Consider the following 24,377-nt stretch of genomic DNA (forward strand, 5'->3'; position numbering starts at 1 on the left):
CAGTCTGCATACTTTTCACCACAGTCCCTGATTCTGTAACTACTCTCAAATATGACCATTGGCCAGCATCTACAGGGGGGACATACTAATTTGAAGTTCAGAAACTTCACTTGGTCACACCCTAACTTTGGAGCCTCTTCAGTCCCATCTCCCAGTATTCCCATCCATGGACTCTCCTCCATCCAAACCACCCAGTGTACCCCGGGCACACCTGCTCCTCCACTCTTGCTGGAGCACTGTCCCTTCCTCTCCATTTACTTCAACCATAGGGCTTTGGCTCTGCAGCAGGTCACCCCGGGACCTTCCCCTACAAAGGCTGCCAGCCTCAGTGCTCTCACTTGGCACTAACCCAGAGCCCAGCCGCTATCTCCCCACACTGCCCCATGAGGCCCCTGAGGCCAGCGAGAAGGCCCAAATGCTCTGTGTATTCTGAGCCCCATGTCTTGGAGGAACAGGGCCGTGTACACATGTTTGTTGCCAGGGCTGAAGAAAGGCTCAGGGGACCTCTAAGTCTAAGTCTGCCCAGGCCATCCCTGCCTTCTCACTTCACCTGCACCCATATGAAATCACTTGAGTCCTGCAAAATGACAAGATATGCAAAGCTGACATCTTGAGTTGACTGCCACTATGCCCGAGGCCAGGGAATTTTGAAAAGTGTATCACAGATGGGTTAGCATCTTTGGAATTAAATTGCATTCAAGACCTTCAAGGATGACTCTTTTCATCTTTATCCCACTGTCCTTAAAATGTCTCAGTCACAACACTCTCCTGTGGCTTTGATGGTGCCCTAGCAGGGTAGGCAGAGTGAAGGAAAAGCCCTGCTCAGCCCTGTGGTAGGGACAGGAGACCAGGGGGGATGTGCAAAAGACAGGGTCAGGGCTGGAGCAGGAAGGGGTGCTCCTGGTATATGTTGGAGGGAAGGCCAGAGCCTGAGCAGACACTTCTGTCCCATCTGAACGCGAGCCCCTGGCTCTCACCCTGCCTCCTTCTAGCTTATTTGGCACTTCCTTAAAGGAAATAGTCACCACTTGTAAACGTGCGCCACATTTTCCTGGGAAGTCCCACCTTTGTGCCACATTATTGTATTTATCAAGCAAGTTCAATGAATCTTTAAACATGATTTAATTTGCATTTGTATAAGACTTTGTTTATAAACATACCTACACAGAGTCTGACAAAGACCGTGATTGGTGTCTGATTTTTGCTCTCAAAAATATGGACACCATAATAAAAATTACTTTTTAAAGCTGGATCTTTTGAGCACATAACCATATGAGGCATAATAGCTGGGTCTAAATTTCTCATACCAAATATACCTAGGCTTTGGAAATTGTAAGTATTATAAACTTCATAAATTAGAAAGATTCAAATGCAACTCTGTCTGGAGCTTCTTTCAGAACCAAGGATTAGAACCATTCTGAAAGCCAGGGGGGAAAGAAAGGCCGGTCAGGCCTGAGCTGTGGCGTGGGCCCTGTGCCCGAGCGTGTGTGTGTGTGTGTGTGTGTGTGTGTATGTGTGTGTATGTGTGTGTGTGTGTGTGTGGTGGCACCCACCTGCAGGAAGTGCTGTGGCTGCTGCTGGGCCTGTGCGGGCTGCAGGGGTGACTGCCGGGAGGTGGGGAAGCTGGGCTGGGGCACTGCCTGTCCCATCAGCAGGACGGGGGGCGAGGTGCTGCTGCTGGTGGTGCGCATGTCTGCGTTTTGAAACACGGCTTGGCTCTGTGGATACCTGTTTGGTCACATGGGGGAAAGAGAAAACACTTTTAAGAAAGCGGTGTTGATGTGACACCAATAGCACAGGCAACAAAAGGACACACAGATAGACTGGACTTTATCAAAATCAAAAACCTTGGTGCATCAAAGGACACGATCCAGGGATTGAGAAGGCCACCTATGAAAAATATTTGTGAATCATGTATCTAACAAGGGATTGCTATCCAGAATTTTCAAAAAAAAAAAAAAATCCTACAACTAAAAAACAACAATAAAGTAGCCTGATTAAAAAAATGGGCAGGGGCACCTGGTCGGCTCAGCAGTGGAGTGTCTGCCTTTGGCTTAGGTTGTGATCCTGGGATCGAGTCCTGCATCAGGCTTCTCGCAGGGAGCCTGCTTCTCCCACTGCCTATGTCTCTGCCTCTCATGAATAAATGAAATTAAAAAAAAAAAAAGATGGGCAAAAGGTTTGAACATTTCTTTCAAAAAAAAAAAAAAGATATCAATGGCCAAGGAGCCAAAAAAAAAAAAAAAAAAGATGCTTAACATCCTTAGACATTAGGGAACTGCACATCAAAATCAAAATGAACTATTACTTCATAGCCATTACAATGGCTATCATGAGAAAACAAAAACAAAATAATAAGTATCGATGAGGATGTGGAGAAATTGCAACCTTTGTAAACTGATAAAAATGTAAAATGGGGGGCACCTGAGTGGCTTAGTTGGTTGAGCATCTGATTGTTGATCTCAGCTCAGGTCATGATCTCAGGGTTGTGAGATGGAGCCCCAAGTCAGGCTCTGTGCTGAGCATGGAGCCTGCTTGGAATTCTCTCTCTGTCCCTGTCTCTTGGCCCCTCCCCACCTCGTGTTCTCTCTCTAAAAAATACGTAAAGAAAAAAAAAAAGAAATGTAAAATGGTGCAGCCACTATGGAAAACAGGATGGCAGTTCCTCAAAAAATGAAGCATAGAATTACCATACGATCCAGCAATTCCACTTCTGGGTATATACCCCAGAGAAGACGAAAGCAGGGACTCAAGCAGGTATTTGTACAACCCTTGTTCCTAGCAACATCCTTCACAATAGCCAAAAAGTAGAAGCAACCCAAGTATCCATCAGTGGGTGAATGGATAAGCAAAATATGGTATATACCTATGATGGAATATTAGTCTTAAAAAGGTAGTAAATTCTGGGATCCCTGGGTGGCGCAGCGGTTTGGCGCCTGCCTTTGGCCCAGGGCGCGATCCTGGAGACCCGGGATCGAATCCCACATCGGGCTCCCGGTGCATGGAGCCTGCTTCTCCCTCTGCCTGTGTCTCTGCCTCTCTCTCTCTCTCTCTGTGACTATCATAAATAAATTAAAAAAAAAATTAAAAAAAAAAAAAAAAGGTAGTAAATTCTGACACATGCTAGAGCATGGATGAACCTTGAGGACATTACACTGAGTGGAGTAAGCCAATCCCAAAGGACAAATACCGCGGGACTCCTCTTAGATGAGATTCCTAGAGGAGTCGGATTCATAAGAGAAAGCAGACTGGGGTTGGAGGGTAGAGGGAACGGGGCGTTAGCGTGTAATGCGGTTCAGGGTTTCAGCTTCAGAAGATGAAGACAGCGGTGATGGCTAATGCCCCGAACTGTACACGTGAAGATGGTTAAAATGGTAAAATCTCTGTTATGTACATATTTTACCACAATTAAGCAAATTAAAAAAGAACAGAGGTGTTGATGATCATGGGCCATGAACGAGAGGCAGAGGAAGGCCATTCAGGAAAGCTCTGGAGGAGTGCAGACTAGGAACAGATGTTTAAAGACACTATAGAGAAGTCCATTTTGAGTTACACCTTTGAAAATGTCATTTCTCTCTGCGCCATTTGTAACAAGATGGGGCACTAGGTCATCTCTCCAAGAGACAGCAGAGGAGATAGGGAGGGTAGAAATTGTTGGGTTGACCAACAATGGCAGTTAGAGTTCCAGAGCAAAGAATTCCTTTTTTTTTTTTTTTTTTTTTGCCTAGTTCACTGCATTTGAAGCATCTCTGGAAAACAACGTAACCAGGTTCTTTGTGTAATGGAGAGCACCATCAGAGATCGCTAGGCGGCCTCCCAAAGTGCACATTCCCTGTCTCGCCCTCACGGGGTTTTCATCGGGGTTAAATTAAATGCTGCAGGTACAGGCCCCGGCCCCTCAGAAATGTTCAGTGACCATCTGCTGCTTCTATTTTTGCTGGTTGAAGGCGGACCCAGGAGGAAGTGCGTCTAGGGGCCTGTCCCGGGGGTGGCTGCAAGGCCTCTGCATGGGGGCGTGCCAGGCCTCATTAGGTGCCACTGTCCCAGCAAACTTCTGACACACACTCAACCAGTGTTTATACAAGAAAGACGTGGGTGAGACAGCTCTACTTCGGCCTCACGTCAAAGAGCCAGGAACTATTTTCCAGTAGCTTCTCTAGTATTCGCTCTTGTATCTTCCAGCACTGGTTGTGCTGAGTAATGAAAGTAATAGGAGAGCAAAGCTGCTTCTGGACGTGGGGGCTGCAAGCGGCCGAGAGTCCGGGGAAAGGAGAAGGTCACATGTCGGGGAGGAGAGGAGGACCCACATGTGCAGGGGGTCACACTCGGGTGGCTCGGTGCCAGAACCACAGAGCCAGCCAGCTCTCAGATGGAGCCACGGGAGGGCCCTGGGGAAGGGGACCAGGCTCCGTTTACCTGGGGTATCACCAAGGAGGAAGGACCCCTAAGACGTCTGCAGAGGACGACGGGGGATGTACTGAACTGCTCCCTCCAGCTCCTGTTCTAAGCATGGACTGCTGACACACAGTGCGGTCTTCTCCAGTGGGAGAGGGAAGAAGAGCTCCGGGGGTGTCCTTGCAAAGGGCGTGGGCACACTTTGACCTTGCCTTTAGCACGACGCCACCAGAAGCGCCGCCGGTCCGGGCGATGGGCGCCCCGCCAGCCCGAGCGCACTCAGTGCGGCTCTCTGCCTCCTCCCTCCACCCGGGGCCACCTACTTGACTTGCCGTCCAGTCCTGCTGACCTCTGAGGGCTGCCTCGCGTCACAGGACCCAGGCATCATGGGCTGGATGGGCTGGCTCAGCAGCAGCCTTGCAGCAGCGGGGAGATAAACGGGAAACTCGAATCAGCGCCGAACCGTAGCCCCGCGACGGCAGCACCTGCCGGCCCGCTGGGCGCACCTGGCTGCCCCGTCCCCGCGGCACCCGCTCTGCTCTCCGAGGACGGAGGGCGGCCATCCGGGCCCTCACCTCTCGCCACTTTGTTGGCTGGGATCCCTGAGCTCTGCCTCCACCCTCAGCAGCGGGGAGGCCCAAGTGGTCACCGTGAAGCCGCCCCTCGGCCGTCTTTTAAACAAGGGCCGTCTCTGTACCTGAGCTGCCGATCGTGGCTGAAGTCTGGGCTGGGCTGGCACTGGCTGCCATCCTGGGAGGCAGAAGCGAGCGTGGTCAGGCTCAGAGCTGGCGGGAGCGCGGCCGCGGCGCTGCTGAACTGGGGCGTCAGGGTGCTCACCGAGTGGCCGCTGCCCTGCATCATCTGTGAGCTTCTCATTGGCCGCGGGCCCTGGAGCAATGGGGTTAATGAGAAAGGTAAAATTTCAACTCAACTCTGGACTCATCTCTCCAGGAACCCTCCCCAGAAGCCCATTCCTCTACCCACCTTAGCCCTTCCTCTAACTTAAAACCCACCTTTTAAAAAACTCTTCTGATCTTGTGACTGTTTTCTTTCTTTTTAAGATTTTATTTATTTATTCATGACAGATGCACAGAGAGAGGCAGAGACATAGGCAGAGGGAGAAGCAGGCCCCATGCGGGGAGCCCGTTGTGGGACTCAGTCCCGGGACTCCAGGATCACGCCCTGGGCTGAAGGCAGGCACTAAACCGCTGAGCCACCCAGGGATCCCCTTGTGACTGTTTTCCATTGGATCGTAAGCACCTCAAGGATTCTTTAAATCCCGTGGGCCCAGAACAGTGTCAGGCTCTCAGCAGGCAAGGGCAATGTGCGTTGAGCTCAACTACCTTCTGCTTCACCAGTTCCACTCCAGACACGTGGACCTCCTTGCTGTTTCTCTCCAAGTCACCAGGACTACACTTGCCTCGGGGCCTTTGCACTGGCTGATCCCTCCACATGGAATGCTCTTCCCCCTAATACCAGTATGGTTCATTCTCTCATCCCCTCAGGTCCTTGCTCAAATATTATCTTCTCAAAGAGAAGGCCATTTATTTATTTATTTACTTACTTACTTACTTATTTGAAGGCCACCTATTTAAAACTCCAGCCCATCCCCCACCTTGACCAGTGTCCCCGCATCACCATTTGGCAGGTGGTCATCTTCACTTGTTTGCCTCTCTCTCTCTCCTGACTTGGATCAGAGATGCCTTTCTTTCTTTTTTCTCCTTTTCTCTTTTGTTCACTGCTGTCCCTCAGTGCTTAGAACTTAGTGCTACTAGCATGCGGTGAGCATTCAACAAATACTTGTTGGGTGAAATCATAAATGAATGAGGGCACGGGCTTGGACTTTTGCTTCTTGGGTTTTCCACTGTTTCGCTGACTGTCCATTCATATGATGGTGCCATGGTGTGTTAACTCTTTGAGCGTCTATGGAATTTTTCAGTGTTAGTGTAGGTCCTGCCTCAGCTTTTTCTTTCCCAGATTCTTTTTGGCTATCCTCATTAATTTTTCTCTTGACCTTTAGAAGCAAAAGGCTGCGTTTTAAATAAAAAAACCCTGAAGATGGGCCAAACTCTGAAATGTGTACTTTTTCTGCATTTCGTTGTACATTATCTATTTACACGCCCAGTGGCCCCATGGGACTAGACGCTCCTTGGAGTCAAGACCGGCCTTCTTCATCTCTGTTCCCCTGGGGGATGGTGAACCCATGGTTACATATGCCAGTAGGAGGCTTCAGGAGAGGCCATATCTTGCCTTCCAACCTTTGATCTTCCAGAAGCAGAAGCTTAGGACTTCTGAATTCCATTCAAGTGCCATTTATTGACCAGTGACTGTCAGATGGCCAGGTCAGTGGTGGCTCGTAGGACGTGGTAATGGCTATGAGGGAAGGGCTTGGGGGGAATCTGGGGGACTGGGAGGGGCATGCTGGCCCCAGGGGAGGGGCATGCTGGCCCCAGGGAAGGGGCAGTGAGCAGAAGTGGACAGCCTGTGTTCTCACACTGGTTAAAACCAGAAGCAGAAGATGAGGCCTGAGGACACACATGGGGATATATGGCTGTCAGTGTGAGTGTCTGGGTGTCCACATCTCCCTCCAAGCCTGGTCAGGATCAAAGCTGAATGTTTCAGGGGCAGGATACCTTTGAGGTATTTTAACATATTAACAAGACACAGGAGGAAACTAGTACAACGTGGGGCTTTGAAGTGACTTAGAATAAAGGAAGGAAAACCCTTCCCCACCATAATCCAGCCCTGGTCCCAGAGGAATGGCTCGGTAGGTGTCGGGTTCAGGGAGACTGCAGGACTCCAGTGCCCCCGGTCTGTGTGTGAAGGCGAGCACACTCACCTGGGTTGATATCACACTGGATTCTCTGAGCAGGTGCTGGTTGGCCACCTGGGCAGAGGCCATCTGCCCTGGAAGTTGGGGGCTGGCCACGAGCTGGGACTGGGAGCCGGGGGCCGACCTCTGCTGGAGTTGCTGTGGAGCCTCGGGCCGCGGGGCGCTGCTGAAGCTCAGGGAGCCAGCTGGCTGCTGCAGAAACATCTGGAAGCAAAACAGGAGTGCCTTTAAGGTGGGGATCACCTGCCCTCACTTTCAGGGGTTTGCCTTTGCACCTCAAAGTGTCTGCACCTTCTTCGTATTCTCTATCCATGGCAAGAGGTCAGCTTTCTTGCTCTCTGACCTGCCTGGGAAGAAGTCATTCACTCAACATGGGGACATGAGGTGCTGTGATGCTACAAGCACAGGGCAAGGGCCCTGGAGATGGAGCAGTGGGTTGGCAGGACACTGACCCTGGCATCAAGAATGTTACAGGCCAGTGATGGAGGTTTAATAGTATGAGAGATGCTTAGACCCGGATGACTTATAAAAAACTTGACATACTTGTATAGAGTCTGGGCTGGCTTATCAGTTTCTTACAAGGAGAGAGAAATATCCCGTGAATGGAATGCACAGTGGCAGAGGGTGGGCTAACCTGTGCCACAGGCTGCACCATCCTGGCAGCAGGACCAGGCCACTGACCCAGGTGTGAACCCACATTGTGGTTGGTTGGTATCTTCAACCGGTTAATTAGGTGACTCCCATTAATTGGGTGACTCTCCATCCCCAGGAAGGCAGATGTGATACATTAGCCTGGCAATCTTCATTTGAAAGGCTTAAGAGAATTTGATCAAGTTTATAGAATGAGGGTTTATGAGAATCTTGATCTACTTCATTTGTAAGTTTGGTGTATTTGATTTTTAAGATTTTTATTTATTTATTCATGAGAAACACACACACACAGAAGCAGAGACACAGGCAGAGGGAGAAGCAGACTCCCCGAGGGAAGCCTGATTCAGGATTAGATCCCAGCACCCCAGGATCACGCCCTGAGCCAAAGGCAGATGCTCAACCACTGAGCCACCCAGGCATCCCCGGTGTATTTGGTTTAAAGAAATTGGTTAAGTGCTTACAAAGATTTCACTTCTTAAGTTTACATGTCTGCCATGTTAGGCACATGAAATGTTTGAAGGATTTAGATATAATGAACTTGCAGATTAATGGCTTTTGTAGATAATGCTGATTATTTACAATCTGTTAAATTTATAAATTAACCGAACATAAATAAAAAAGTAAAAGCACTGCTACTTTTAGGCCAAATTAGTAGATTTGTAAATAAAATGTAATCTGTAAATTGACTCTAAAGGCTTAAGAAGAACAACTTTAATACTTTTTTATCATAATTTAAACCTAAGACCAGCTCTTTCAACCAAAGGTCCTGTGGGCATTGAAAACTAACATTATCTAATATATTGGATTCTTGCCAAGCAGCAAGAATCTAGGCTTTCTAGGCCTGGAGCTTTGAGCTCTTCAGGAGGGAGGCCCTCTTCCTTCCAGCATCTGGGGTTTTAACCCCCCTTCCCGTACTCAGCTCAGTACCACTTCCAAACCAGCACAGAACGGACACGTTGACACCTGCCGAGTGACAGAGTGATCATGGAGAGGCAGGGGTAGAACCACACCAAGCAGACACTTGCAGGAGCTCTTCGGGATCAGTCAGTTCAAGCGTGTGCCTCATGGGTGAGGTTGAGCTGCCTCCCAGAGGCCGGAGGTGGGTGGGGGGCTGACTTGGACCAGGTTCCCACCTGGTGCCCTTCCCACCACCTCCCCCACCCCCGATCTCCCTCCTGTCCAGTCACACCCCACCTCCATCAGGGAAGTTTTGCATGAGAGCTCTTTGTCACTTTAGAAGTTAAGAAGAATTTTCTGGGTATCCATCATCACAGATTCCATTGGGGGATTGACACTTTATGGGTTCCCAGCTACCTATTATAATATGGCTTATTTATAACACACATGGTGACCTACATTTCATCACTTCAGCAAAAAACTCGACACTCAAATTACATAACATACATTTCTCTGGTAGGGTACAATTTACCTTCTGATTAGATTTCAAGTAAATGCAACCTTTATTTATGACAGGCAGTATAATGTAGCTTCAATCACAGCTTAGTTCAGATTCCAACCCCACCACTACTGGTGTGACCTTGGGCAATTTTCATGGCTTTTCAAAGCTTTAGTTTCCTCATTAATAAAACACTGACATCAACAACACATATCTCTTAAAGGATTAAATGAGATTTATTCTGAGACATAGGGCTCAATGTTAATGACGATATTTAAAATGAAAAAAGGAGCTCTTCATTCCCTTGCCTCTTTGGGCATAGAGAAACTGTCTAAGAGATAAATGAATTAAATGAATGAATGAATGAATAAATAAATGAATAAATAAATAAATGACGCTTTTGCTCAGAGAAAGGCAAATTATTTCTGCTCATGTTATGTCAGAGACTGCTAGGTTTCTACTTTGTCTCACTGATGTGTGCCTTCTGAGGGTAGAAGGCATCCTCTACCTTTCCTGCCTATCTCTGTATTCCCACAGTGCCTAGCCAAGAGCTGGATACATAATGGGTGTCTGCCCGTGGAGGGATGGATGAAGGGACAGAAGGAAGGGTGGGTGGGTGCATGGATGGAAGGACAGACGGATGGAAGGACGGATGGATGCATAGGTGGATAGATGGAAGGAAGGAATGATGGGTGAATAGATGGATGGATGGATTGATGGAAGAAAGGAAAGAAAGATGGATGACTGAAAGAAGTAATCAAGGGGCACCTGGGGGGCTCAGCGGTTGAGCCTTTGGTTCAGGTCGTGATCCCAGGATCCTGGGATCAAGCCTGCATCAGGCTACCCTGCAGGGAGCCTGCTTCTCCTCACTCTGCCTGTGCCTCTGCCTCTCCCTCTGCGTCTCTCATGAATAAATTAATAAAATCTTAAAAAAAAGAAAAAAGAAACAACTAATCAAGGAATTCAAATGCTGTTGCTACAGGTGCCCTTCCGGGCATTTCTTTGAGTAGCCAGTAGAGGGCGCACATACTCTCAAAAAGAGAGAAAGTGGCATCCTCCTCTGGACTGCAGGGGGTGACAACAGCCTTTCCCCAGAACAGCTCTCCCAAGTGGCTCCCTTCATGACTCCACCGAGGAGCAAACACCAACAGCCTAGAGGACTTCTCCCTCATAACCCCATCTTTATATTTTTCCTCCAGTCGTACTCAGCAAGCATCACATGCACACATAGGCTCAATGAAAGTTCCAGGGCACTGAAGTCAAGTAGGAAAGTCCACCGACATTTGGGTAAAGGATTTTGTGGGGGGCAATCCTGGTTTGCTGCTGTGCGTATCCATGCCTCTGATTTATCCACAATAATGTAGGATTTTATGGCTTAGGAACATGACTTCTTAAAAGTCACCGGGGTCAACATCATACAAATATGAGAAAAACAGTTTCCACATTTAAAGAGAAAAAGTTATCAGAGAAAAAAAAAAAGCTTCTCATTTTTATGAATAAACCAATCTTATCCTCACATGTGGTTTTTCATTATTCTAATCTACTTTTGCCAATACTTACTTATCACAGGACATTTTAGAAATACACAAAATAGAGGCATAATTAAACCCCACATATTATCATTAGGTTTCAACAATTATCAACGTTTTGCCATTCTTATTTAATCTCTCCTCCCCACTCCTACCTTTCTGGGGGAAGGGGTGGAGTAATTTTTGTTTGCTTGTTCTTTATACTTAAACCATGCAGTTTTTTTAAAAAACGAATATCACATTTTAGTTAAACATTTTGGAATGTATTTCTTTAAATCTGTAAACTTGTAAAACTATAAGAAGGCAGACTGCTGGAGGAACCATTCTCTGGTTGGACTATCTATGGATTTCCATGTTCTTTGGAAAATCCCACTGCAAAGATAAGGTCACAAGAACGAAATCAGGGAAGGAACACACTGGAGGTCTTGATTTCCACATCAACCCTTACAAAACTCAGGTGCCCTGTTGGAATATATACTTCAGGGGGAAACAGAATGCATTGGTCATGAGGGAAAAAAAATCAGACTTCTTCATAAAAAGGAGTGAAAGAGATAACCTTGTGCTGCCTGTTATTTTAGAATTCAGCTTGAATGTGGAAAAGGCAGGAAATAGAAAAGCCCGGGCTCTGAGGAGGATGTTCATACGCCTACCTTGCTTTTAGCAGTTTCTGGCTTAATTTCCCCCTTCCTGTTAGTGTAAAAATTCCATTCAAGTAATTGGAGTCAGGCAAGTTCTGCCAATCGGGCCCTGGATCAGTGAGAAAATATTACAGCTGGGAAGGAATAAGTAAAAGGGGACTTTGACACCACGATGACTCCATTTCTTTTCCTGTAAACACTGTGGTCCTCTCCCGGGTCCCCTGTGGGTGCGGCCGGCTGTGGGCTGGCCCTCTGAAGGGGGGTGGGCGGTGAGCAGGGGCAGCACCTGGGGGGGTGCCCGGGAGGCGGGAGGGCAGGCAGCAGGTGCCTCCCGCTGCCCAGCAACGCAGCCCCATCACTCGTTAGCTCAGCGCACACCTGCTGGCTGCTGTGCCCGCTCGGGGGCTGCCCGTGGCCCCCGGGGCTCCAGTCCTATGGCCCAAGGGGCTCTCCTGCTTCCTTCTGCTCCCCTAAGGAGGGTGCAAATGCCTAGAGCTCTGAGGCGGACTCCAAGGCGAGCTGGAATTACACTCACCATTAGAGCCTGGGTCAAAAGAGTGCGCTTGGGAAGAACAGTCTTGGACTGATACAAGTGAAATTCGTTAAAAATCATTTATCCTTGAAAGAGAACTAATATATATATACAGCTTTCCTTCCAAAGGCAATCTTCCAAAAGGATTCAGAGAAGCGACATCCAGGGCAGGGTGTCATGGTTAAAAGCTGCGGTTGTCAGACCATGCAGAGTGCCACAACCGGCCTGCCACAAATGGGGTGGCCCGGAGATGTCAGGGTGCTGACTTCCAGCCCCCAGGGTCCCTCCGCTGTCCCCCTCGGTGCAGGGTGCAGATCTCATCATTTCCCATATCTGCCTGCATGAATGCTTTGGATGAGAGGCAACAGCATGGTTGTGTCCATGTCCCCCACCGGCAGTGGGGCAGTTATACAGGTGCTAGGAGTTTATAAGCCCGCGGGAGGGAGGCCGGCAGTAGTGCAGGACAATCAACCACCACTCATGAATAAAAACGCAGGGGATGTGTAGACATTATGTGCCCAACAGAGAGAGGGGTAAATGGGGAGGGTGTCATGTGATGTGCATGTTTGGCCAGGAGTTGGGGATGCAGGAGGTGGGATTCAGTCCTTGTACTTAGTGTTGGAGATTTCAATATGCTTAGTAAGCAGGACTCATTAGGGCAGTACAGGGGGACTCTGGCGGGAGTCCTACTCCCCCCAGGAATGATGGACAAATGTGACACAGGGTGGTGGGGAAGACAGAGACCATGGCAGGCCCTGGCCCAGGAAGGGGCATCACCTGCATGTTGGAATCCTGGACCAAGCAGAGCTGCTCCTGGATCTTGTGGAGCTCTTCCTGCTGCCACCGGATGTTGGCTTGCAGGATCCGTGTCCGCTGCTCCAGCTGGTCTTTGATGGTCTGGAACATGCTGAACTGTGCTGAGAACTTGAAGGTGGAGTCAAAACATACAACCAGATGAAAGAATGATTTCAGCCTCGCAGACAGATGTTGCTGCTGTTCTGAGCAGCCCTGCCCACTTTCATTTCCGCTCCCTTATCCACCCTTTCTGGTGTCCCTACTGAGTGACTCACCGCTGGGGATCTCAGCAGTGCATGAGGGCTTTGGGTGGGCGCCAGGCATTCCAGGGGTCCCCGTGGGGGCTTTCCTGAGGCCCACTGGAACTGCAGGTCTAACGTACTGCATGCACGGCAGTCCGGGAGGGCCACAGAATCGGGACGTGATTTTGTAAGCAGGGCTCACCAAATGCTATTCCAAATTTGCTTAGCCAGACAAATGATTTTGGAGACAAATGTCAAAAGCAGTACATCGGAGAGCAGGTGACAGTTCACAGGCAATCTGGGATCCTATCATTATCCTGAATCTGATCCTGAAATGAATTTGATTCTGACATTTCACTGGGGCCCTGCTCTCCTAACTGGCGGGGGGCCATGGAGGCCTTACCACCCACCCTCTCTGCCCCCAGGCTCGGCTGCTGCTGTGAACTTCTTAGAAGTCTGTGCACAAAAGAACTAAGTACTATCACCTGACATTTGTCCTGAGGGTAACACTGGCAGAGGGTGACCTTAGAGGAGGGACAAGATGACTGCTTTGCAGGAGAGTGCCAAGTTTCCTTTTCTCTCTGTCTCTTACGACTCTCCTGGGATGGACGTTGGCTTTAGGAAGATTCTACAGGTGATCTCTGCCCCATGTTACCTGTCCACCTTGACATAAGGTATTTCCTTGCAGGAAACGTGAATGGCAGGTCATGGCAGGTGAGGTCAGCACTCTGCTCTGGGCTCTCTGGGGCACTCAATAATTCCTGTTTCTTGTGTTTGCTGGCCTGGCTCTTCCCTCCCTTCCTCCCTCCCCCCCTTCTCCTCTTCCTTTTTTAAAAAGAACAACCTTTATTCTCCTCAATCTCTATCCCAACAATCTCCCTTTTCCATTTCTTGCCCATCGTCTTTTGCAAACCCTTCCAGAGACTCTTCCCCTGCCCTCTGCCCTCCTATACACGGGAGAGCAAGGCGGCTGGGAGAATTTCAGATATAGCTGGGATACACTGAAGGATGGAGTAACTGACCACAGCGGCGAAATAATAAAAAGAGCCAGTACGGATAATAAAGGTGGGTGCTGCCATTTACGGAGACCCACACCTGCCAGTCACTGCCCCAGGCCAGCTGAGGCAGGACACTAATTCTTCACATCACACGCCATGTCACGCATGTGACTCGCTTGAGATCACAGAGTTAGAAGGTGCTAGGGGCCAAAATGTGAATCCAGAGTCTCAGGAGTGGGACGAGGCCAAGAGGTTTTGCCAGCAACACCTCCCCTGCCTCCCAAATCCACCTCAATCAGAGCAGCTCTGGCTTCAGCCTTCATTTAGAAGAAAAAGTTCTGCTGTTAAACACGAGTTTAAAAATACCTGTGCTATGCCAGAATGTATCACAAAAATCCCTCAGCAGAATGTAAGTAATCAAAACACTGAGCTGGGAGTTTGAAAGAGAATTCGATTGAGAACGAAAATGAGTTCTAGCAGGTAGGAGATTGAACACACACACGTACACACACAACACAGAAGCTTCCACGGTGGGTTCTACAAAGTCAGGAGCTACGTCTGGCTCATCCGGTAGAGAGGGGGCTCTGGGCTGCCCAGGTGGCTCCAAAGGGAAACGGGAGAGGCCGGGCAGTCAGGGAGGGGCCGACACTGTGTTTCATAAGTGTTAGTCACTTCCAGCATTATTCTGATTTTCTCAAGGCATTACAGGACACCCAGGCATGAGTCTCTTGTTCGATTCCTGATCATGGGCTTTTTGATAAAGACATTTATTCGAATTTACAGACATTTTAGAAAAACCGTGTGAAGCAAAACCACCAGCTACCCAGGGAACCATTTCTCAGATTTTGGATTTTATTTCTTCCCCCTTTTTGTGATAGGGGGCTAGGGTGATAACATGGGTGAACAGGAAGAGAGAAAATGAGTGTCCCTTGTTTTGCACGGAGCAGGTATGAAAAAAACTGACTGACTTGAAAGGTCAGCATTATGCAAGAACATCTTCAGGAATGTGGTCATTATTGATTGTAATATGCCTAACAGACTAAGAACTCTCATTGTTAATCAAAATGATGTTTGACACATGCAAAATCAGAACTTGTAGAAGTCCTTCATCACATCATCATGCATTATAAAACAAAGAAATCCTGCTACTATGCAAGACCTAGAAGTTAGAGGGACTCTCCTTTTATGTGCCTTTGGATTGAAAAAGTTACTAATTTCATACCAAATGTGCCTTGGAAATTCGAGGAGAATTTTTTTTTCCTAATGAGGATGAATATAGACGATTTTAATTAGTTGACTCTGGATGAGTAATTTTTATATCCTTCTAGCCTAACTGTAGCGAGGAGCATGTGCTAGCAGGTGTCCTTATTCTAGGAAGGCATTTGAGACCACTGTTAATGGGACGTATGCTGTGGAAGAGTTTTCATCAGTGGTGACAAGTTTGCACCGAGTCCACACTTAGGCAAGAGCTCGGCCAGGGGCATGTGTTGGTGAAAGGCTACCTGTGACTCCCTTGGGGCCAGAGAGGAGAACCAAGCTAAAAAGCCCATGAAGGGATTAAAAGCAGAGGCTGGCCTCAGTGGAGTATAATGCCAATCAGCTCCACTGCCCTACTCAGCCACAGAAGGAATGACCACTGTTTCATTCCGCCACTTGCCAGGCCTCAAGCATGGTGCATACTGTCAAAGCTCCTTGCTGAAGCCCATACCTGCGCCCTCTTCCCTGTGGACCCTCCACTTGGCAACCTCCTACCCATTTTTCCAGGCCCAGCTTAGGCATTACCTCCAGGGGTGTGTGTGGGGGGTATTTTCTTACAGGTTCTGAAAGAAACACACATGCCCTGCCATGGAGGTCGGTCCCTTTCTATGCCTGCCCCTCCCTTGAATCCTGCCCTACTAAAAGCAAGGACTGTGCTCCAAGCACTCGGTGCCCCTCACACTCGCTCACTGCCTGATACAAGTAGCAACTCACTGAATGTTGCTGAAATAAGAAGCAATTAGTCAGCAAAGCCATGATCCTTAAAAAAAACAAAAAACAAAACAAAAAAAAACCCACCCAAATGTGGTATTTATAGTACTGGACTCACAGCTCTTACAATTTTGCAGTCTCCCTATGACATTTGGCCTAATTTAAATTTTCCTAAAATAACACAACCAATCTGGAGTCATAGAAAGTAAGAGGAACATGGAAGAGTGACAGAGATGAATGAAGAGTAAGAAAAGGACAGTTGCCAGATGCACACGTATAGGAGAGAATTCATAGCTTGACATGTCCTACTGGCACCTTGGGAGAAACGTTTCCCGTTTTGGGATCTTGGTATAGTACCTTTACTTAGGTACCGGTGCATCCCCACATTCAGAGGTTACCAGGCAGGCATTACATCGTGAGGAAGTGCTGCCACCAGGTTTCTCTTTTCCTGGGTCCCAGACTCACCTGTGTCATGGGGGCAGGGGAGCTCTGCAGGATGGTCTGAGGCAGGAGCTGCTGTGTAAGGTTACAGGATGATGGGGCCGGCAGGGGTGCCTGGGGAAGAGAGGGGGCCTCTATTAACACATAAACTTCTGGGCCATTCCAGAGGTATGCGGGTGTCCTTGGTCAGCTGGGTTATCTGGCTTAAAGGAGGCCCTCCCGCGCTAGAGTGAAGAGCTCACTGCTAGAAGGTGGGCTATGCTGCTGCTCTTGCAGGACACGGAGTCAGAGCTGACACATGGCTGGTGAAGGGTGCAGCGTGCTCTTGAGTAAGATTCTAGGGTCCTTCGGGGTCCGTGATGCCTCCCCATCATGCTTGGCAGCTCTGCTCCACTCCCCCTCCTTTGCTTTCTGTCCTAGATGCCATTCTTGGTGGATTTGGCAGCTCTTCTCCCAAACTGATACATTCTTAGCAGTGTCATGAATGGGGTTGCGCTAATAACCGGTGTTGGCTTTGCGTGTGGTCCCGACGCTTTCTGCTCAACACTAATGCAGACGGACATGCATTAGTGCCATGCATATACATATATGTCCATGAATTCCTCCAGGCGGTGAACACTGGTGCAACTTCACCAGACCCTGCCTGGAATCCAGTCGAGACACTCCTGGGAGGTCAGCCAAGTCACAGACCTTGTTTCCCGATCACTCGGGACAGGGCAGGGGGATGGTGGCGAGACAAAGTGTAGACCCGAGAGGTAAAACACTTAGCTTCATGGACTAGTGAGAGTTTTAAAAGCAAAATCAAAGGATTCTTCTGAAGTTGTTTCCAAACTGTCCTCCGGCGCTAGGGACCCCAGAAAGCAGCCCAAATGGGAAGTGTTACCCTGGACTACATTGGGAGGAAGTGACAGCAGGGGGCCTAATTTTGAGTGAGCAACCCCAGGCACAGGGACACCCAGAGCCTGCTTCAGATTCTCCCGATTGCATCCCCACAGCGGGCAGGGACCAGGACCGTGCTTCCATCAGTGGCAGAAGGTAGTTTTATTGGACAGCTAACTACCAGAAGAATGGGGTTCATGGTTTATGAGCCTGTTGAAAGGTGGCTGGGGAGAAAGAAAGTGGCATTTATCGTGCTTGTTTTGAAAATAAAACATGTCACCCAAGCTTTTCAAGTGCATAACTTTCAGGGAGACAGCAAGCAGGAAGGTGGCATGTCCACCCCCATCTCTGAAATGCCAGCGAGGGATGGATGTAAGGTATTTGGCGACTACCTGGATGCAGGCCCTGAAGTTCTTCACACTTCTCCCATCCCGAGGTGGAGGTCTAGGCCCATCTCTGTGAGTGAGCTGTGGCCGCTCTGCCCAAGACGAATGGCAGAGGTGACACGGTGGGACATCCGAGGCTAGGTCATAGAAAGCCATGCAGCTTCTGCTTGGCTCTCCTGGGAAGTCCCCTCTCCAGACATTTCTTCTTGGAACCCAGTCGCCGTGCTGGGAGAAGCTCAGCTCCCAGGTGTGGAGAGGCCCATGTGAGTTGAGGGTGGGTGGCCTGGTGGCCTTCAGCAAGCCCAGCCCAGCCCAGGTGGCAGAGGTGAGTGCGGATCCACCTGGGATGTGGATTCCCCAGGCTGGGCTGGCAAGGCCTCCGACACCAGGCAGCAGAGAGGAGTCAGCCCCACTGCGCTCTGTTTGGATCCCATGAACGTGAGAAAGGACTGTTGCTTTACACCACTAAGTTTGGGGTGACCCCTTATGAGGCAAGAGATACCTGGAGAACTGTACGTCAGTGATTTTTCATATAGCCAGCAAGCTTTCTAGAAGGCCACTCCTTCCCTGACCTTCTGGAGAGGTCTGGTGTGTATCAGGGGAATGCCTGATATATGCAGACGTATTGTTCTGTTGACACAGACATCTCAAACATTTTCACTGGAGTGAAACAGGAGCCCAAATGGAAGGATCCTGTATATCCTCAGAGACTCCGAGGTGAGGTGGGGGTGATCCCTGGTTTAGGGTTCCAGCTTAATCCTTAAAACTCTTGGATTTTGCATTCTTTGAGTATAACATTCATGTTAATTTTGGAGCAAAAATGTTTCAGATTGGTAGCCACTTAAATTACCTAGCTTCCCACCCCTGCCTGCCATCCTACACTCTCAATCTCTACGTACATCTGGTTCTCTGGGAAGACGTAGCACGCTGTCCTGTGGCCTAGCCAGCCCCACCACGCTGGGGCACCCCCGGCCGAGAAGTTTAAAGTCACACACGTACCGGCATGGTGGCTGCCTGGCTGAGCCCTGGCACGGGGAGCTCTTGGGGCAGCGCAGCCGATCGCGGCAAAGCCGTGGTGCTGGCCTCTGCCATCAGCTTGCTCGGGGTGGCTGGAAGAAAGCAACTAATCACCTTCCTGATTCACACATACTAAATGGCTTTCCTATCCAAAGAAGGGAACAATGACTATGGTGTCCACATAACAAGGGCCTGGTTGACAAAAGAAGGCCAGCATGAACGGAAGCCGAGTGAGAGGCACAGAAGTTCTATCAGCCTCCAACCTCACCTGTGAGCGGGGAGACGCCAGCAAACCATCCCCAAGCTTCATGACTGCCCGGTTCAACCAACTGCCTGACCTCACACCTTACTGGAGTCACCCAAACCTGGCCAGACCAGCTGGTCTACGTGTCACCTGCTTTCTGCGGCTCCAGCACGTGGAGAGGTGGAAGGCAGGAAGCCAGCGGGAAAGGAAGGAAGAAAGAGTACCAACTGCAAGGCAGCTTCACCCCGTGGGCAGGGACCGCCCCCATCTGCTCAGGCCTGGGCCCCTGCACCCTGGCCCCCCATGGGGCGCCCACCCCCTTGCCATCCGTGGCGGCATACTCACAGGCGGGCTCTGACATGGCCGTGTGCGAGGATTTGTGGGAGCTTCTGGAGGACACTGATGGTGAGTGACTGGTGTTAAGGCCCAAGGTGCCAGCGTCAAGTGCATTAAAGTGCTGCGTAGGGTCCAGACTGGAGCCCTTGTCCTGAAACAGACATGCATGCACGCACGCGTGCACACACACACATGCAATCCATATTTCAGCATCGAGAGGATGGGAATGAATTATGTGACTTTAGCTCTTCTCTAGCTAGGAGGGAAAATTTGGAGGGTGTAGGGAGAAAGATCAGAACTATTTGGAAATAAATCCTGACATATCTGGGTAGAATATATGTATATATATGTAATCCAGGCATCTTTGAGAGGCTTGTGGCCTTATACAAGCAGTATCTGTTATGCTTCCTCACCTTGGATTTGGATTTTGTAGATTTTCGTAACTGATGCTGCATTTTATTTTTTCCTTAAAACTGTCACCTTACTGCCCAGAATCTTGGCTTTCCCAGAAGGAGAGAAGAGGCAAGTTCTAGAAATGAGGGTGCTAGTGTGCTGGATTGTTAACACTCCAATGAAACAGATGCCTTTGGACCCTTCAGACCACCTCCCACCACGGTCTCCCCACTGCTTCTCCTCTGCAGCCTCAGGGCCCTGGAGTGGAGAATAGGCAAAGGGTCAATGATCTCTTGTCCACTGGTTCCTGTATCTTAACTGATCCCAGATCCCAGGATGCCCCTGCTTCAAGTATTGTGTGATGAGAAAGCAACTGTGACCTCCCAACACTGAGGTCCTTCCATCCTGCTCTCCTTAGTGTCATAAGTGTAAGAAAACAGGGGTTTTAGGATAATTTTTAAGCTAAAGAAGAAACATAATGTTTGCTTTCCCAAGCCACGCTCCTATCCAGTCATAGGAGGATGGTGATGTTCCTGGCATCCACTAGGTTCTATGTCCCAGGGTATTGGTCTTAAATCTCTGGGTGTGAGTCTATATGGCTATTCTGTCTTTTGAGTCATGACTCCCCGGAGGGTGGATGCTGTGCATGTGCCTGAGAAGGGCTGAAATGCCTGATATGTGACCTTTGGTCCTTTGTGCAAAACAGAATCACAGGATGTGCCTGGATTTGCTGTGCTAAATGTCAACTGTGAGGCTCTGCTGCTTGGTCAGAGTCTCCCCTAGATACACCTTTCAGAGTGGGGTCCTTGGCCCATGGCTGTTTGCAAATTGCACACTCCTGGTCAGCAGAGAAATATGTGCAGGCAATGAGAGTAAGCTCTGAGAAACTTCCATAGCCATGTGACATAGCTGCACATCACACTCAAGCACGGGAACTTGCATTTCACAAAAGCATCGCTCAGTGACAGATTTGAAATTAAACAAATTGTCCATTAGCACTAATAGTTTGAAAGGCATTGTTCCAGAGCTTTTCCTTTAAAAGGGGGCAGGCTGAGATTGTATTTGTGTGTTTACACACATGTGCATGTTTATGAGAAGTTCCACTGGGTTCTAGGATTCTCAAAGGATCAGAAACCTCCAGAACAGATTTCTGACTGGATGATGCACACTATGCCTGTTCGCGAGCCGTGATGTATGGTGTGTCTAACACCTGCCTATGGACAGCTTAGTTCTGTTCTCGGACATGATACACGATGCATTATATGACAGAGCTGAGCAATAAACACTTCCATAAACAATGACAGGTGTGTCGTACCAGTGCGCTGGTGATGGATCACCATGGAACACACGGCCACATAGCATGCCAGCAGGGGAGGCTCGCCAAAGACACTGACTGCTCTCTGGGCCTTATGGGGGATTGCTCCTTCCTTCCAACTCAACTCTCATGGACCAGAGATGCTTTCATTGTATTACTGCTGCTGCGGCAGCTTCTGGCCAAAGTGTCTGGATTCTAGGTCCCTGGGCGGCCTGGAACTTGAACCGCATTTCGCCAATATAAGAGACGCTTTCCCCTATGTTTTCTGACATATCAGAAATTGGGATGTGTCTTCCAACTGATGAAAGGAAACTCTTATTTCACAGATTGGCGACAGCATCTTCTCTTTCTTAGTGGGAGATAAATAATGGTGGATCTTATAATGGATAGCTTCTTGGCTTTGAAGAAATACAATGCTCCCTCCCTTCCTTACTCTCTTTCTTTTTCTCCCAACATATCTGTCTGCTGGAAGAGTGACCTTTGAGGAACAAGGCTCTGGTCTGCTTGCACGTTTCCCTCCAGTTGTCTGACACACCAGGACAGAAATGGGGAAAGCCTGGCTAGAGGGGATCTGAGAGCTGAGTGCAGAGGAGGGTCGGAGGTAAGGCTTTGTGAAGGGAAACATCCCTCACTAGCAGAGCTCCCTGACACAAAGCTGGTTCCACCATGGCTGTTGACCTTCAGACACAGACGTAGAACGTGCAGCTTGTGACTGACAATACGGTGGGTGTATGATGGGCAGTCTCCTCGTGGGAGCCTGGGTCCTGGAGGCAGTACATCAGCACTTAGGCCAAGAGAAGGACAGGGGCACCCACATTATTCTATACCTCAATGGGATGAAGGAATAAGCCCCTAGTTTTTCATGTTTGGGAGAGATACCAAGTGGACTCATTATAGCCACCTTCATAAGGATAGGAAGTTGCTAAAGTTGCTAAAGTGAGCCTTTGAGTCCAGAGGCTCACTCGTTCGTTTTTCTTTTTTCTTCCTTCCTTCCTTCCTTCCTTCCTTCCTTCCTTCCTTCCTTCCTTCCTCTTTCCTTTCTTTCCCTCTTTCTTTCTTTCAAGATTATTTATTAATTTATTCATGAGAGACACAGAGAGGCAGAGACATAGGCAGAGGCAGAAGCAGACTCCCTGTGGGGAGCCCGATGCAGGACTTGATCCCAGGACCTGGGGATCATGCCCTGAGATGAAGGCAGACGCTCAACCACGAGCCACCCAGGCGTCCCTGGAGTCTGTTTCCTATACAGCTCTGTGAGTTCCAACCCTCGGGACCCTCGGGTATGCAAGTTAAATCCTCTGTGTGCTTCTGTGCTGCCTCGTCTGAAGGGTGAGGAAAATAACAGTGCCTGCCTCACAGGAATGTCACGATGGTAAACAAGGGAGCACCCAGGAAACGTACTGAATGGTACTGGGAGTGTAGCAAATACAAATATTACTACTTTTATTATAACAACTCATGGAAGAGCTTACTTAGGCGAACTTCGCCTTTGGCCAGCTGGTGGGGATCAGCATACCTTTAGTGCCGAAGCGTGGACAGCCTCAGGGGGCGGGTCTTCCAAAGCCAGCTCCTGCCTCCTTTCTACCCGGACATCTGCATAACTGATCGGGAAATCAAGAGACCACAGCTGGAGGTGGGACATTCCAGAAGGCAACAGCAAAGAGGGCTTGTGTGATACATCGAGGTACCCCACGTGACACCCACCCCAGAATCGTCACCCCGAAGGAGGCTCGTCTGGTCACTTGTTTGAGGAAGGAGTTTCATTCTCTGCCCAAATTCCACCAGAGTGACTTCTAATGTGATATTCAAAATATTTTCCTTTCCAGAATGTTTTTATTCCCTTTCTCCTTTACTTAGCTTCTCCCCATGCCCTGAGACTTCCAAACGTAATTGTCTTTAGAAACATATTTTCATCTACAGGATAAGCCTCGGCCTTTGAATGATCAGAAGCTTTTCTTAAAACCTACTCAGTCTGGACTGTGCATAGGGAAGTGACACATGACTTTTCTAGTAATTATAACCTTTGAACATTATCTCTCAAACAAATCTAGATCCAGACCCAGAGTACTGATTAGTCTGTGGACCCACTTTGAAAATAGCGTGGGTAAATCCATTCAGTGTGGTGATGGCTGCAGGGCCCCAGCTGTGGCCTCTGCTTCATGAGTGGAGGTAGAGGCTGGGCGAGGGCCTTTGAGAAGTGACAGTGGCTCTTGGGCCCCTGGAATGCTTGTTACCTTATTTACTCACTAGTTTACTTCCTACTTTCTCTGAGAGTAGATTCCCAAGATTTGGGAGGTAGAGGATGGAGAGAAAGAGCAGGGTCAAGGGCAGAGTCTGAAGACCAAAATGTTGATGACGTCCAGCCTTCCCTGGTGGCAAAGGCCCAGGCTGGGTGGCAGTAGGTGGACAGGCCTGTCATCGGAAACCACTGGCTGCTGAAGTGTCAGGGTGTGGTGAGCAGCCAAGATCAAGTCCCTGAGAGTGGCATGCAGTGTGATGGTCAGGGTCACTGGCAAGAAAGACCAGCATTTCTCCCCACTTACTGAAACAAGAGAGATTTGCTTGTGGACTGCATAAATGCATGTGTGTGTGTGTGCATGTATGTATGCATGGTGTCTCTCCATTTATCTACCCACCTACCTACTTATTATCTATCATCTATCTTTTATGTATATACATATAAAATGCAGTATGTATAGCATCTATGTGTACATATATATCTACCCACCTATTATCTGTCAGATATACATACATGGCTACACTATATATAACCTTTCTTTCTTTGCTCTGCTCTCAAGTTCTTCTCTAGACCAGTTTCAAACTGATTGATGTCCTTAAAATCTCTGCAGTCAGGGGTTAAAAACCCCATGAATGACATTTCTCCTCCACCTTTGGAATTGTGACCTTACACAGCCCGCATCTAGGAAATGCTGGGTATGCAGCTTCTCCGGGTTTCTCTGCTTATCCCCCCCCTGAGCTGGGGGCTCCCTAAGGCCACTGGGAACTGCTTGGAACCCTCTCCCACTCGCAGCCAGGCTCTATTCCCAACACTGCCTCAGTTGCCAGCAGGGGTTTTTAATGTATTAAAAATAAAGGGGACTGGGTCTGTGAGTTATTTAGAGGTAAAATTTTAATTTTCTTCTCTCTCTTTTTAAGATTTCATTTATTTGAGAGAGAGAAGAAAATAAAGTCTTAGGGAGGGAGGGAGAAAGGGAGGGTGGGGGAGGGAGAGAGAGAGAGAGAGAGAGAGAGAGAGAGAGAGAACAAGCATGGGGGAGAAGCAGAGAGAGAGGGAGAAGCAGACTCTCTGCTGAGCAGGGAGCCCAATACAGGGCTCATCTGAGGATCCTGGGATCATGACCTGAGCTGAACGCAGACACTTAACCCAC

At 48.9% G+C, this 24,377-nt stretch overlaps 1 protein-coding gene across 2 annotated transcripts in view; it reads right to left on the reverse strand.

Moving 5' to 3' along the window:
- Positions 1-24,377, reverse strand: part of NPAS2 (neuronal PAS domain protein 2) — a 157,863-nt gene that overhangs the window by 950 nt on the left and 132,536 nt on the right. For both annotated transcript variants that reach the window (XM_055328495.1, XM_055328494.1), the window contains exons 12-20: positions 22,505-22,589; positions 19,290-19,431; positions 18,683-18,792; positions 16,443-16,532; positions 12,752-12,898; positions 7,235-7,432; positions 5,093-5,283; positions 4,719-4,811; positions 1,554-1,728 (exon numbers count right to left, since the gene is read on the reverse strand). In XM_055328495.1, coding sequence (XP_055184470.1) covers positions 1,554-1,728; positions 4,719-4,811; positions 5,093-5,283; positions 7,235-7,432; positions 12,752-12,898; positions 16,443-16,532; positions 18,683-18,792; positions 19,290-19,431; positions 22,505-22,589 — 1,231 coding nt within the window. The remainder of the gene's footprint in view (positions 1-1,553; positions 1,729-4,718; positions 4,812-5,092; positions 5,284-7,234; positions 7,433-12,751; positions 12,899-16,442; positions 16,533-18,682; positions 18,793-19,289; positions 19,432-22,504; positions 22,590-24,377) is intronic.

Source organism: Nyctereutes procyonoides, unplaced genomic scaffold, assembly GCF_905146905.1.
Source record: "Nyctereutes procyonoides isolate TBG_1078 unplaced genomic scaffold, NYPRO_anot_genome, whole genome shotgun sequence".
In the NCBI taxonomy this organism is placed as follows: domain Eukaryota; kingdom Metazoa; phylum Chordata; class Mammalia; order Carnivora; family Canidae; genus Nyctereutes; species Nyctereutes procyonoides.